Source organism: Giraffa tippelskirchi, chromosome 7 (assembly GCF_054371585.1).
Source record: "Giraffa tippelskirchi isolate mGirTip1 chromosome 7, T2T-mGirTip1v1.2.pri, whole genome shotgun sequence".
NCBI lineage: Eukaryota > Metazoa > Chordata > Mammalia > Artiodactyla > Giraffidae > Giraffa > Giraffa tippelskirchi.
Genome location: NC_137281.1, coordinates 93,078,998 through 93,095,421, shown reverse-complemented (window position 1 = coordinate 93,095,421; position 16,424 = coordinate 93,078,998). Strand labels below are relative to the sequence as shown.

Below are 16,424 nucleotides of genomic sequence, written 5' to 3'. Positions count from 1 at the left end.
AGTGTTTCTCTGGCTACTGAGGTCTTGATTAGCGCACCAAAGTCATCATTTGGTAGGTGGTAGGCTCCACTGTTACTGAGTTAACCCAATAGGTGAGAAAGAGTTCTCGTTCACCTCTTCTGTGAGATGTCTGTATCTGGTATTCACCTATGATTCTACACCATATATATTTTTCAGAGTGTCAATCCATATCTACAAGGACAGAGACTGGACAATGTTGTTGCCAAGAAGTCAGTCCCCCATTTTTCAGATGAAGATAAGGACCCAGAGTAAAGTGAAGACGCAGTGTGGAAATTCATGTGACCTGCTAGACTTCCTTGGTACTGCTTCTGCCCATGTGTTGTTATAGCCCCTGTGAAGGGCAGCGTGTTTCTAATTTAGATAAGTATGGATGAAAGGCAAACGTATTTTGGTATTGTGTTGTCCTTCATGCCCATAGCTCTGCTTTCTGCTAAATTAAGATAAGAGCCTTTTTTCCCCTTTAAATGTGGATCTGCAATGAGCATTAAAATTGAAGTGTATGTGTCAACAACAATAAAAAGCAAATGAATGAAATGTCCTCTGATTTCTTGCAATTTAAAATGGTGTTTTGGGTGGCACTGTTTTGGCCAAGACTATAAAAAGCTGGCATTTGATTTTTATTATGCAGTTCAGTCAGCCCTTATGCATTGTTACACACCAGTAAAACAGACAGTATCCAGGAAAAGGAGCCGACACATTTCACTTGGGTACATCTTAATAAATCTGCAAGCACAGGTATGTGAATTTTTTTAAATTTAAGTGTCCAAATTTTTAAAATTAAAAAAAAATTTTTTAAATTAAACTTAGAACATTATAAGAATGATTTCTTTGCTTACTAGGACAAACTCTCAAATATGATCTTATTTTAACAATAGTACTGTGAAGTAAATATGGAGTCAGTATTATCATCCCCATTTTACAGATGGTGGGACTGAGACTCAGCTTCCATGAAAAGCTGAAAGTGGCACAGTCAACAAACAGGGACTAAGGTCAACGGACTCTGAGTTGTTTTATTTATTCAGCAGACTTTGGGTTTCTACCATGTATTAGGCACAGAGCTGGGCTCGGGGGGGGCGGGGGGGTGTGCACTGGGGACTCAGACTGACACCAGCAAGGTCCTCAGGCAGCAAAGCATCCAATCTGTGAGCTCCAGGTAGGTCAGTCAGCTCCATGCTACTTTTAAATTTTGAAATGCAGATGCAGACGTGCTTTCCTGCATGTTTCTGAAGAGTCGTGCCGTCTTCTTTCAGCTGAGTCCTCCCAAGTCAGAAAATCAATTCAGAGAAAGGCTGGTGGGAATTAGTTCACTGGTGAGATTATTTTTGTGCTCTTTATACCTCCTCACTGTACAACTGTAAAGGAGATGATGGTTTCAGGCTTTGATATCATTGGCCTCAATTTCCTTTTCTATAAAAGGGAGATGACAGTGAGAAAGCACTCAGAGACAAAGATCATTCTTTTTTCTTTAAAAAAAATTTTTTTTTTAAAATTTTTTTACTTTACAATATTGTATTGGTTTTGCCATACATTGACATGAATCTGCCGTGCACAGCACAGCATGTGAGATCTTAGGTCCCTGATTAGGGATCGATCCTGGGTCCCTTGCATCAGAAGCACAGAGTCTTAACCACTGGACCACCAGGGAAGTCCTAGAATGATCATTTTTCATTTTAGTAAGTGAATGTGTGCTACGTGCTAAGTCGCTTCAGTCATGTGCGGCTCTTTGCAACCCTATGGACTTTAGCCCACCAGACTTCTCGGTCCATGGAATTCTCCAGGTAAGAATACTGGAGTGGGTTGCCATGTCCTCCTCCAGGGGACCTTCCCGACCCAGGGATCAAACCCATGTCTCCTGTAATGGCAGACAGGTTCTTTACCACTAGCGCCACTTGGAAAGCTCTAATAAGTGATTATTAAATCTAAATGTCAATGACTTGTGTAACAGAAATAGCTTGTCCATATTTAGTTAGCACATGAGTCTGTTATTATCACTTATACAAATTAGGAGAGGTATAGACACCTGTTTCAGAGTAGGAGGCATTTTTCCTAGAGGGCTTCAGCAGGCAATTTCTCCCCAATCCATAGCATTATTTCAGAAGAATCATTAACACCTGATTTTAAAAGATCACTCACATTCTAGAGATGTTTAAAGCTGGGAGGGTCTACCCTAGGGATTCTGTGTTCCATAAGCATTTTAATTACAATTTATACCAGTTTCAGCTCTCTTAGAAAAAATAAAAGACACCTATTTTCCAAGATTGACCAGAAGGAAGGAAAGATGGCTAAAGACATATTCTGAGTTCAGGAGGAAGGAAGTACAAGCGAAGCAGGAGGAGGAGGTGGCTGTTTGACTCACTTGCCTTTCAATGCCTTTTTTTTTTTTTTTTTGCCTTTCTCTGTTTCCCAGGCTCTCTTGTCAGCTGACATCTGGCTGGGTCCAACGTGAGGCGGCTGAGGGCAGAGTAGAAGGGGAGAAAATGGAAGACAACAAGGTAATTCATTTTTGATCCCAGTAGCTGCGTCTTCTCTGAGGCTCCATCTCCTGCCAGGTAAGCCTGGTCCCCGCAGGACCCGTCATGTCACCTCTTCCCCTGGTCCCTGCAGCCTAAGGAGGTCACAGCTTCTGTCATATTGTTAATCTCTGGTTTATTTCACCAACTCCTGTTTGGCTTCCTGGCCCTTCTGTCACCTGCATAAACCATTTTCTATATTGAATTATTTCTGTATGAAATCCTTAGGATATTTTCTATTTTCCCGACTGGTCCCTGACTGGTACACTCATCCATAGGGGAATCAAGATTGAAGTATTATGAAAAAAAATTTAGAACAACTCCTGCGGGGAACAGACAGGAAAGTGTTTCTTGATCGTTAATGATTCACTTAAGGATGTTGTTAAAACCACACGTTCTGATACAGTAGTTCCAGGAAGGGCCTTCTATTTTGCATTTGTTTAAGTTCATAGGCGGTGCTGTTGCTGCTGGCCTTTGAACAACATCTTGAGTAGCACAGAAATAGGGAATTAGAAAAAGGTGAAAGTGTGTGAACTGCTCTGAGAGCCCAGTTTAGTAACTTACTCTGAATTTGTAAGGACCCTGCCAACATGGCTTAGTAATCTTATCCAGTCACTCTCAGCACCTTGAGGGGAAGAGCTGATAGGGTAGACATGAGAGTGGCCCTCCTCAACTGACACATGTGCAACATTAAGGAGTCAAGATTCTAAGACATGAGGAAAAGCAATCCTGAGATGCCCCCATTGTAGACATGAGGCTCTGTGAAGGGTCAGGTTGGCTCAGTTGATCTGAGAAATGTCAAAAGAATTATGGAAATGATGTGACCCAAAATAAGCTTCAGTAGATACAAAGGGGAATGAGAGGGAAAGGGAAAAGAGTTAGCAGCCTGGGAGAAGCTGAGTTTGGATTCTCCGCAAAGGAAAAATTTCAAGTAACAAAGAATGACGTCTCTGTTGTGACAACTACAGCAAGTAGAATTGAGTGGAGCTGATAATCAGTGGGCTTGAAGTAGAAGAACAATAAGGTCAGGGGAACCGAAGACAGAATCAGTAATGCAAGAGGTAAAGTCTTAGAGGGAAGGTCAAGGGAGCAAGGTTCTGTACAAGGTCAAAGTTGTACACAAGCTTGTAGATTGCAGGCTGAATCTGAGGTCGAAGAACCTCTGACACTCGCTAGAATTCTGTGTGCCTATGCGTATCTGGAGGGATGCTTTTCCTCTTATGAAGGAGTTCCAGATCTCAAAGTGATCTGTGACCCCCCAAACCTTAGAAACCAATGCTAAAAGTAGTACTGTGAGCCATGTTGGTTGTCACTGAAGAGTAGAAAAGTCTGTTGAGGAGCCCTTGAAAAAGACAAGAGGGTGGAGTAAAACTTATGGGGATTTCAAAAGGAAATGTCAGGCCAATAATCATCAATGCCCTCTAACCACCAGGTGAAAGACCAAAGAGTTAATTGCTAGTAGATCCATCAGGCCAGCAGCTCCTGAACCCACTGGTCAACCAGATCAAACAAGAGACAGGTATTATGGACCTCTAGACCCTAGTAATCTCACAATTGCCATAAAATTAAAGTAGACCAATACAAAATAGATACTGCACTTCCTCTGACACTTAAGAACTGTATCCTATTTAGCCAAATTCATCGGGAGCCCTTTGGGAGTCATCAAGCACCTATTTAAGAGGGAAAGATGCTCCATCAGAGCATCAGAACTGCAAGGGGCACCTGGTGGGCTACTGGGTTCCTCACTACTTTGCAATCAACACCTCTCTCCATCAACTGCAGTGTTCTATGTTCAATAATCATTCAAGCACATACCAGGCAGGTGGTCCAGAATCTCTTTTCTTAGGGCCCCTCCAAGCAACAGTTTAAGAACCCCAGGACACTCCATCCACTGAAATCAGGTAGGAAGAGATTATTACATCCTTGTAGGCTCCTGTGCTGTCTTGCTGCCACACAGCCTTGTTGATAAAGCTTGATCTTGCCTGATGCATAGACACTTGCCTAGTTGGGTGGCTGGTGTGGGGCTCCATGATTGGGATATGAACTTAAAATTCTCTCAATTCACAGTCATGGCTACTTTCTAGAGCACAATCTAGTTCTAGGAGCACGTGGAGTTGCTCCAACATGTGCCACCCCATCACGCTGTCTCCTGCCCTCTCTCCAAAGGACCACATAAACATGGAGTAGGTCCAGTCACACCCTTTCCCGGGAGCCTTAGATACCCAAGAAGAGCCAGTGGCCCTTCTCCCTCTCACTTTTGTCTCTGCTGCAGATGGTATTCACACTCTGCCCCTAAACGCAGAAGAGGCTGGCATCTGAAGCATGTGTGTGTGACTCCTCTGGCTCTTTATGACAGTCTCTGCCTCCCTCACCAGACTCCTCTCTCAGCTCTATTCTCCATGTTACCCCCAAAACTATCAATAGACAGGGCTCCCCCATGCACTGTTGCCTCTCTCTCCTCTGCACTTTCATTAGGCACTTAGTTTATAGTCTCTGGAGAAGGCATTCCTACACCTCCACATGTGAGGATGACTGAGATTCTCTCCAAGTTTCTGTGATTCCACCCAAGCATTTCAAGAGTTGGGACTGAGTCAGGTGGGGAGACAGAAAGGATTTCTGAGCCCAAGGAACTCACCATGTAGAGGGGCTGGTAGGAGGACAGGAGTCATGGCAGAGTCCGTGTAGGTATAATGATGACCCAGAAGAGGGGCAGCTGACCCAGAGGGAAAGGGTCAGGAAAGGAAATCAGACCAAGCTGAGTCTCAAAAGAGTTTTTCAGGGCTTCCCTGGTGGTCCAGTGGTTAGGGATCCACCTGCCAATGCAGGGGACTCAGGTTTGATCCCTAGTGTGGGAAGATTCCACATGCCACAGGGCAACTAAGCTCTCAGGCCTCAGCTACTGAAGCCTGCACACCCAGAGCCCATGCTCCACAACAAGAGAAGCCACCACAAAGAGAAGTCCACTGTGACGGGAGAGTAGCCCCCACTGTCCGCAACTAGACGAAGGACTGCACGCAGCAATGAAGACCCAGCACAGCCATAAATAAATAAGTAGAATTTTTTTTTTTAAAGGAATATGTTTTTAATAAATTTTTTTAAAAAGTTCTTCAAAATCAAGAAGGAGAATGGAAGGGAGAATGCTTCAGGCAAAAGAATGTATGTTCAAAATTACAGAGGAGAGTGAGGCAACAGTGCATGGGAAAGCCCCGTCTGGTGATAGTTTTAGGGGTAACATGGAGAGAAGAGCTGAGAGAGGAGTCTGGTGAGGGAGGCAGAGACTGTCAAAAAGAGCCAGAGGGGTCACACTAGAAAGGATGGATTTTATCTTGAAGGGTGAAAAATCTCAAGAGGATTTCATCAGAGGTGGGGACATTATAATTTCATGTTTTAGAAAGATCACTGACAGTAGTGTATAGACCAGGCCAAAGGCTGTCCAAGTTTCTAATCTACACAAGAAAAAAAAATAGGAGGTGGTGGTAAGGGAGCTAAAAATACTGCAATATCAAGGCAAATAGAAATTCCAGGTCTTGTGAGCCCTGGGAGAGATTTGTAAAGCTAGGTGGACTCAGGGCTGGGCGAGTATACTATCTCTACCTCATTATGTCAGAATAGCCAAGGCTCACTTATAGAGAATATGAACTCCCACATATGGGGTAGATCTTCCCAGCAACTTTCACCTGGAAATACAGCCAGGTAGGAGGTCACTCTTTCCCCCAACATCAAGTAGTGTTGACTCTTTTATCACCCTTCCTAGGAGTGTGTCTCTAGGAGACCTCCACATACTTCCATTCCCTGTATGTCCCTGTAACCGGGCATAATAATAATGAGTTACTATGTATGCAGAGCCGACAAAGGTCTGTCTAATCAGAGCTATGGTTTTTCCAGTAGTCATGTATGGATGTGAGAGCTGGACCATAAATAAATCTGAGCACCGAAGAATTGATGCTTTTGAATTGTGGTGGTGGAGAAGACTCTTGAGAGTCCCTTGGACTGCAAGGAGATCAAACCAGTCAATCCTAAAGGAAATCAGTCCTGAATCTTCAATGGAAGGACTGATGCTGAAGCTGAAGCTCCAATACTTTGACCACTTGATGCAAAGAGCCGACTTGTTGGAAAAAGACCCTGATGCTGGGAAAGAGTGAAGGCAGAAGGAGAAGGGGATGATAGAGGATGAGATGGCTGGATGGCATCACCGACTCGATGGACATAAGTTTGGGCAAGCTCCGGGAGATGGTGATGGACAGGGAAGCCTGGCGTGCTGCAGTCCATGGGGTCGCAAGGAGTCAGTCACAACTGAGTGACTGAACTGAACTATGTATGCAGCGCAGGTTATGTATATGTGGATCATTTAATTCTCCCTCCTTACATTTTCTAGATGAAATAATTAAGGCAGAGACATTACATAACTTAACCAAGATTCTGTGACTGTGGCAGAGCTGGAACTTGAATTTTGGTCTCTTGATCTCCACATTTTGTACCACACTGCTAACCAATACTTATTGGTTTAAGATGTATCTGCCTCACTCTACTAGGTTAAAAACTCTGAGGTCATGGACTGTGTCTCATTTTGCATTCTATCCTGGTACTTACATGGGGCCTGATAAACACAGTAACTGCTGAATGAATGACCATTATGAAATGTTTTAAAGAAGTCATATGAGTTTGACTATCTTAGAGTATGTGTAAAGAAGGAAGAATGAAAGAATTCCCTGGCGGTCCAATGCTTAGGACTTGGAACTTCCGTTGCCGGGGCCCAGGTTCAATCTTTCGTCTGGGAACTAAGATCCTGCAAGCTGCGGCCAGGGGGGAAAAAAAGAAGATTACCGTTATTACCCCATACTTTATGTTGAGTTGACAGATTGACAATAAGTTGTGTATACGATTGTCAAGTTCTATTAAATATCAGAAATAGAACCCCACCTTACTTTCCTGAATCATCATCCAGATATTGGCAGCTAAGGCGTTCCAGCCACATAGCACCATTTGCTGTACTCAAACGAAGGCTATGCCTGACTTAGTCATCAAGGAAATAGACCAGACTAGGGGAGTGGTCCTTGCTTATCATGAAGGCAGATCTCTGGGCAGGCTCATCATTGGGTTACACTATGGCCTTTCATGTTTGGGTGTTCCTCTGACCAGGGGAACATCCAGTAGCCATGTGGGAAGCACACAGGGCATATGAGAGTCTTTAACTATATTGTGCTATGGCAACTGCTTAGGGAATTAGAACAGTGAGACATTGGGAAACATGGGCCAATCCATGGGAACTTGCTTAGTGCACAGAAGAGTCCCAAAGAGAAGTCAGAAGGGTGGGTCAGTTCTATCACCCCTCAAAAGCAACTCCCAGGACATTTCATCAGGAGAACTATTGAAAGCTAGACCTACTTAAAGAAGTGTATATTTTGTGACAGTAACATTTCCTGAAGACACTTGAAGTCTCAGTTTTGTGAACAGCCTGAGAACAGCAGGATTCAGAATGCTTGTTCTTCACATCTGTGACTTCCCGTTTCTAAAGCATAAAAGAGTCTCTACCAGGACTCTGTGGCTGTCGAGCTGCTCTCCTCAGTTTGGTGACTTCATTATAGATGAATCAGAAACAGATGGGTCAAATTTCCTCCTAAAATACACATGGGTTTGGCAACTGAAAGAAAATATGTAGAATATAGCAGATCTGGTGGGCTTCCCAGGTGGCGCTAGTGGTAAAGAACCCGCCTGCCAATGCTGGAGACACAAGAGACTCAGGTTTGATCCCTGGGTCAGGAAGATCCCCTGGAGGAGGGCATGGAAACTCACTCTAGTATTCTTGCTTGGAGAATCCCATGGACAGAGAAGCCTGGCAAGCTACGGTATGGTCCAAAGGGTCTCAAAAAGTCAGACACCACGGAAGCGGCTTACCAAGCAAGTGAGGATAGCAAATCTGGTAGCTCCTAGCCCTTTGAGAAAGCAGGGGCCACTGAAAATTGTCATAACTATTTAAAGGTGAAAATGGGTTGCTATTGGTGCAGAGGAAATCCCTGAAAAAACTAGCAAGAGCTTTGTGGCTGTCTTACCTTGGCTTCTGAGGTTTGTAAGCAAAGGCAAGGAGTTTGCAAAATTCTACTAGGAACATGTCCTTGAATTTAGGTTCAGAAACCTTACTTGTGAATTGTAAAGAAAAATTTTTAGAAAAGAGATGCTACAAGATGGGATGAAATAAATAGATCTACAAGTCCACCCTAAGAGACTGCATGTTCTATTGTTTGATGACTTTGATGTGGCAGTAGAACTTGTTGATAAGCTATTCCTCCCAACAGAAACCAAGTGTGTATTATATATATATATATATAAAACAGAAAAATACTTATAATTGCTGTTAGTGGAGGCATGGGCTTCCCTGGTGGCTCAGTCCATAAAGAATCCAGCTGCAGTGCAGGAAACCCAGGTTCAATCCCTGGATCAGGAAGATCCCCTGGAGAAGGAAATGGCAACCCACTCCAGTGGGAGTGGGTTGGGAAATCCCATGCATAGAGGAGCCTGGCAGGCTATAGTCCATGGGGTCACAAGAGTTGGACATGAATTAGTGAGTAAACCACCACAACCTTAGCAGAAGCAACTGAACACATGAGGAGTGAGAAATATACTAATAAAACCAGTTTGGCAACTTTAATAAAACCACAAGCAGGCCATCATATAAATTGTTGTCTTTAGATGTCACTTTCCTTGGTCAGAACTCATCACAATGCTGTCCATTTATTCATTTATTCTTTCAGCAGTCATTTGTCAAGGACCTAACCTAGGCATCAAATACTGAGCAATGCTCTGGGATTTGAGAACCTCATAAAAGCTATGTAAAACGTAGATTCTTCCTTCATGTGCTGTACAGAAAAGCAAATAAAAAAATCTTTGGCTCTTTGTACATAATTATTCTGTATTGATCCCATACCATCAGAGTTCATCAGAGTTCATCAGAGTAGTTAGGCAAAAAACCTTTGTGATTAGATTTGCATTTGACCTTGGGTTCTGCTACTAACAAATTGAGTGACTTTGTTATTTTATCTCAATGAATTTTAGTTCTTTCATCTGTCAAGTGGTAAAGGTAATACTTAGCTCATTAAATTGATGTAAGGACAAATTCCCTGCACTACCACACCTGTATTCAACTTTGATGTAGGTGCCAAATTCAGAATTAGTCAGATTACAGTGCACGAAACAAATTCTTCACTCTGGCTGTTTCCAGATGAAAGTGATTTAATGCAAAGAATTAGGTGCTTAGAAAATTATTTGAAGATGTGGAGGAGCAGGCAGGAACCCACGGCTGGGCTTAACCAGTTCAAGGTCACCAGCATAACTGGAATCCAGATATCAGGAAGTGGTGACTGATATCACTACCACCGCCACCCTGCTATGACAGATGATGATACCCCCAAAGCCATTGTCTTGACAGAAGTGTGCAGCTACTATCTCTCATAGCAGAAACAGCAACAGAAAAATACTCTCTTCTTCCAAAGCGTATGAGAGTGCATCTATCTGATGTTTTATTTTCTTCCAGAATCCTTGCTGGCCTCAGGTTAGCAAATGCAGTTTTTAGTTTTCCAGTCCTTCTGTGCAGGAAGGCACATAGAAAGTGATGGGAGTAAATATTGTGCACCAGTTGACCATATCCAATGTTTTAGCTATTTAGCACAGTGTCAACATAGAAGATCCTAAATGTTAATCATTACTAATAGATTTACAAATTTAAGCCAACATTCATAAGCTATTATTCTCAGACATGACCGTAGTCCATATCGTATCTTCCTGCTCAATTCTATCAAGTAAATCATCAGGAAATCTCTATTTTCCATCTAGGAATGGTTGAAGCACAGGTCAGTTGAATGCTCTGTCAAAGGTCAAAGTAGGGCCCATTGACCTGATCTCAGTTTAGCCATTATTCACCATTTTATAGTAGCTCCACAGGAGAAAGTATGGCCAAATTGTAGGCTGGAATTTCAGACTCCTTTTTAAATGAAAATATTCATGTTGAGTAATTGCAGCAAAGTTGTAATCACACTCAAGCTTTATCACTGGCATTGACATAGGAACCATTTCCCCCTGCCCCATTTGTACAGTGGCATGAATGAAGAAGGTGAAAATGGAGGTTTTTTCTTTTTCATTTTTCACTATACTTTGATCTTTTTTTGACTGAGATTTGGATTGGGCTGTTACATAATTTATCCTGCGTGGCTTTTGGAAGCTTTCAGATTGGATGATGCTATTTTGGAGTGTCTGGTGGGGAATCATCATCATATCCAGGTAGCACCCATTATCCAAAATGGTCAGATTACTTTTCAACCCTGAATATTCATTGGAAGGACTGATGCTGAAGCTGAAGCTCCAATACTTTGGCCACCTGATGTGAAGAGCTGACTCATTGGAAAAGACCCCGATGCTGGGAAAGATTGAAGTCAGGAGAAGGTGACAACAGAGGACAAGATGGTTGGATGGCTTCATCGACTCAGTGGACATAAGTCTGAGCAAGCTCTGGGAGATAGTGATGGACAGGGAAGCCTGGCATGCTGCAGTCCATGGGGTCGCAAAGAGTTGGGCACGACCAAGTGACTGACAACAGAAACAACTTTTGAATTAGGCAACCATACCCCCAGAAAACTCTGAGAGAGTTTGGCATCAGAGAGAGGGAGTTATTTTTATTGTGACAGTAGATGAACTTAGTGAAAGGGGCCAATGGGAAAGCAAGAAAGAGTATGGAGAGATGCCCCTACCCTCATAACCCAGAAGAAATTTTCCAAATCACTTTTTACATATGCCCTGACTGTTGATTCATCAAAGCTGTCTTCAATAGACTCACAACTCAAACCACATTGCAGTAGTTTTTTTAAATAAAGCAGAGAATTGAAAATGTGAATAGAGTATTTCTTTTATTTTTACAAATGGATGTGTTCAATACAAAACACTGTCGGCAGCTAATACTATGCTTGTTAATATGCTCAGATCAAGTGGGTACACATTCCCAGATGAAGTATGTATGATCAGATGCTCTCACATGCAGTTTGTCTTCTTCCTCCACATCAGAAGAGGAAAGGGCTTTTTTTGGACAGATTTTGTCAACGCTAAACAGCATAACAGCTTTTCTCAAGACGCTAGAGTGTTTTCCTCCTGATTCACTGTGGATGTCTACACGAGTATTTCCTTTTAAGTTAAAGCATTTTACACATTCTTTCTCCTGAATCAATTTACATACTTTTCTCATCACTATTTTTAATAAGTAACTTTTCTTACTAAAAATACATTTCATCACAACCTTTCTGTGATGCTTGGAAGAAAAGAAACAGAGTTCATTTAAAACACTCTTGTTTATGATGGAGGAAACCACAAACTTTTTGTGATGTTGACCCACTCACAGACAGAGCATCTGAACTTTAGAATATTTTGTTTGGAGAGAAGGCACACCAAGGAGAATGGGCTCATTTCAATTCAATATATTATAGGAAGGAAAAGATCAAGGAAGAGCTGGTCTTAAAACTGTCAAAATATGAAAATTTGATGGGAAGAAAGAAGGAAAACAGAGCAGTTGGAAATGTAAAGATAAAAGAGTTGGATCCAGACATGTCCATGTAATTTCCCAGAAATGGAAACTGTACTGGCAATTTGGAAGGAGATAGCGAGAAACAATACGCATTAAACGTTGAGCATTTCTTATAGAAATGAACTTGGAAGGCTCTTAGAACACATGGTATGATGGTCTTATGATTCATCTACATATGGCCTTGTTCTTAGTGACTGAGAAAGGGAGAAATGAACTTTCATAAGGAATTAAACATAGAAGAAGAAGCTAAACACTGTTTCAGAAAAAAAGATTCTGGGAAGACTCTAGGTCACCAGCAGGGTATTAACTAACTTGGCCTGTTAAATACTCACAGGGATTGATCACATAGGTAATGTCCTTTACATCTGCTGCATCCTTGTTATGTAGGTATGATTTCTTCTGTTTTCCTGATAGTCCAAGAAGTGACTTGTTTAAAGTTGTTTAGGCAGTTGCTGGTTGAGCTTAGGTGCAAATAGAATTCTTTCCTCTACACCAGTGATTTCCAAATCTGGTTACTTATGAGAATTATCTGAAGAGTGCTGTAAAAATACAGATTCTTGGGCCCTAGCCCAGGAAATTTTGATTCAGTATTCTAGAGAAAGCTCTGAGAATCAAAAAAAGTTTAAGTCCCTTCAGTGACTCTGATGCCTGGTCCATTCGGGAAAACAATTGTGGGTATTGTTGTGGGTATTGTGGGTATAATTACAACCAGAGATAGTGTGAGAACCGGTGAAGGTAAGAGATCAGGAGAGGGTGGGTGGAATGCAGGCACTCCACTGCTCTCTGTCGTTATTGTTCAATCACTCAGTTGTGTCCAACTCTGCGACCCCATGGACTGCAGCATGCCAGGCTCCCCTGAACAGTGAACAGAACTACACCTGACCACAGTCAGTCTCGAAAAATTCTACCAGACCTGAAAAATATGACTTGGCATCACCTGAATTGATTTCTGAGACCCCAGACTTTTCTAACCAGCCTACTTCCTGCCAAATGACAATCAGATACTCCTATGAGTTTGGAACTGGGCTTTCAGAAGCCACAACAACCATGATAAAATGCTGTCACTATACCCTGTCTCCTCAAGATGAATTAGGATGAGATACGCAAGCCTCCATCAATAAATAGTAAAGGAAAAGGCATCAGGAAATATGGATGCCCTGAAAGTGTACTTTGACCTTGCTTCAAAGAAAAAGAGTAAGAAGTAAAATCAATTGACAAAATGTACATCATTCCTGGGCATGTACACATATGTTCCTTCTCTCATTTAGTATCGCTTTCTTTGTCAGGCTAAGAAAATGAAAATATCTGCTTACCGCACATCTTTAAGGTCTCCCCCAAAGATAAGAGAAACAGTGCATTGTTAATTTCTCAAGAAACTTTACTGTGATATTTTTAATGGAGCGGATGTTATCCTATCTGGCAGGCAGTGAAAATTCCTCACTTCTCTGGGGTCTTTGGGATGTTGTTTCCTGATTGGTTTTACAAGGGAAGTTGGGATGTGGTTGAAGTTCCCAGAGTGAGTCTGTGCCATCATTACTGGCTAGTCTTCAATGGGTGGGGCACACAGAACATAGAGATGTGCTCTCTGATTCCACTAAGAAATAACTAAGAATTGAAGTTCTGCCGGAAGGCTCAGATCCAGGGCCATCATTCCATGCTCATTTGTCCAGCAAGTTCTAAGCAAAGTGCAAAAACCAGGAAAACTGGAGGTAGAGCAAGGCTGCTAATGCAAAGGAGAATGATAACAACTCTGCACTTTTATCTATTCATTTAACAAATGTCTGTGAACATCTACTATATTCTAGGTACTGTGCTAGAGCCTGGGGGACAGGGAACCAGGCAGAGATGATCCTTGCCCCACAGAGCTTGTGGAGGAGACAGACAAAAATGAGGTAAGTTAAACTGAATAATATGACTGGTAAGAGCTAGGAAGAATGGGTCTTAGGTAAGGGAAGGACATCATCTAGTACGTGATTTAAGAAGCTGACTCCAGCAGCTGCATGTCCATGTCAATGGAATTGAGGAGAGCAGTCAGTAGAGAGATACCCCATCCATCCAGATGAGAAATGACCGTGACCTGGACCGGGGTGCTGGCAGCAAAGAAATGGGGTGGACTCGAACTCAGCACCTGAATGGCCAACACCAGCATCTAGCTGAAAGATCAACACTAGTGCTTAGTACTTCTGATACAGTTTCTACAGGTGATAGGATGAAACAGCAGACTAAAGCAATAAGATTTGGGGCAGTTTTGTTACCATTCAATTCAGCCTTCTTTATTTTAAGTGAAATCCAGTTCAACAAACATTTACTGAGTGAGCATCTTCTTTGCTCAGGACACAACCCTAAACCCACAGTGAACTCAAGCATGAAGAGTGAAATGATGCCAGATCTCCAAGTCTACATTCCATGGACAAAGAAACATCAAGTAGACATGCAACTAAAACAAAGTAAAATATACTCCTAGAATCACAGAAAATGCTCAAGGGTCTGAAAGGAAGACTTGAGGTAGAAGCAACAATTTAAAAGAAAGAGATGAAGGTGGGAAATTCTAAGTGGGAGGAGCGGCAGGAGCAAAACCCTGAAAGTGGGGCTCTGGGGATATGTTTAGGGACCAGCCGTGGTCCAGTTTGGCTGGAGCATTGGATTTGCAGAAAGTGAGACTGAGAGTGTCCCTAGGGGTAGGAGCAACCACTTGTAGCTCCTTTCCCGTCTTCCTCCAGCTGTATTTGTGCAACTTTATATCAAATGTTTTTATCAAAAGCAAACTCTACTTCCTCTTCCTAGTGGCAAGATTCTTTTCCCTGGATTGACAGCACAGAGCTCACATAGCAATCATGACTATTAAAATAGACACTTAGACAAAGCCAAAGTTTAGGTACCAATTAAGGGAAGCTGTTGTTTTCTGAAATAATTTGTCTTTCTTATTTAAAAGACATGATCCCTTTCCTCCTTCTCCCTCTCCCTCCCACCCTTCTGTCCTTTCAAGGAATATTGGAAACATAACAAGGGGCTCAGGCTAGTGTCCTGAGGTTTTGGCTAGGCAGGCTTTTTGAGGCTGCCCAGGTGGCGCAGTTGTTAAAGAATCTGCCTGCCAATGCAGGAGGCGCAAGAGATGTGTGTTGGATCCCTGGGTTGGGAAGATCCCCTGGAGTAGGAAATGGTAACGCACTTCAATATTATTGCCTGGAAAATTCCGTGGACAGAGGGTCCTGGTGGGCTACAGTCCATAGGGTTGCAAAGAGTTGGACAAGACTGAGTGACTAAGCATAGTGTTGAGAGGTGGCCACAGAGATTTGTCCAAGGAAAGTATACCCTAGTCTGCCAATGGATGTTCATGGATCTCTCTGGCTAGCAGAGTAGCTGCTGCAGGAATCATTGTGATTTATTTCAGAAAGTTTTTCTCCTTTGGCTCTATGTGACAGTGACTAAGAGTCATGCTTGACAGTATTTATTTATTTTTACTGAAGTATATTTACAGTTATTATAAAATATTGACTGTATTCCTTGTGTTGTACAATTTATTGCTATAACTTATTTTATACCTAATAGTTTGTACCTCTTACTCTCCTGCCCCTATATTGCCCCTTCCCCCTTCCTTCTTCCCACTGATGTTAGTTGTTAGCTGTTAGTTGCTCAGTCGTGTCTGACTCTTTGCAACCCCATAGACTATAGCCCACCAGGCTCCCCACTGGTAACCACTAGCTTATTCTCTATATCTGGAGTCTGCTTCTTTTTTGTTATTTTTACCAGTTTTTTGTCCACACATTACAGTTTTTAAGAGCCTATGCCCAGCCCTGCATTTCCATACACCATGGTGGATGTGAGGCAGGTAGACATATGCCCCTGGAAGACCCCAAGACCCCCTCACCACTCAGGCTGATGAGGTAACCAGTCATCAGAACCCCCCAGAAGATCATATGAAAGCTAGTGTGTGTTCCAGAAAAACATCTATTTCTGCTTTATTGACTATGCCAAAGCCTTTGACTGTGTAGATCACAATAAACTGTGGAAAATTCTGAAAGAGATGGGAATACCAGACCATCTGACTTGTCTCCTGAGAAACCTGTATGCAGGTCAGGAAGCAACAGTTAGAACTGGACATGGAACAACAGACTGGTTCCAAATAGGAAAAGGAGTACGTCAAGGCTGTATATTGTCACCCTGCTTATTTAACTTAGATGCAGGGTACATCATGAGAAACGCTGGGCTGGAAGAAACACAAGCTGAAATCAAGATTGTCGGGAGAAATATCAATAACCTCAGGTATGCAGATGACACCCCCCTTATGGCAGAAAGTGAAGAAGAACTAAAGAGCCTCTTGATGAAAGTGA

At 42.5% G+C, this 16,424-nt stretch overlaps 1 protein-coding gene across 2 annotated transcripts in view; it reads left to right on the top strand.

Annotated features, from left to right (window-relative positions):
* Nucleotides 1-565, top strand: part of SCG5 (secretogranin V) — a 56,675-nt gene extending 56,110 nt beyond the window's left edge. Inside the window, exon 6 of one of the 2 annotated variants that reach the window (XM_081507087.1) lies at nt 178-565. In XM_081507087.1, coding sequence (XP_081363213.1) covers nt 178-273 — 96 coding nt within the window. In that variant the 3' untranslated portion in view covers nt 274-565. The remainder of the gene's footprint in view (nt 1-177) is intronic. The other variant, XM_081507088.1, reaches the window with a different exon arrangement.
* Nucleotides 566-16,424: the final 15,859 nt, after the last annotated feature.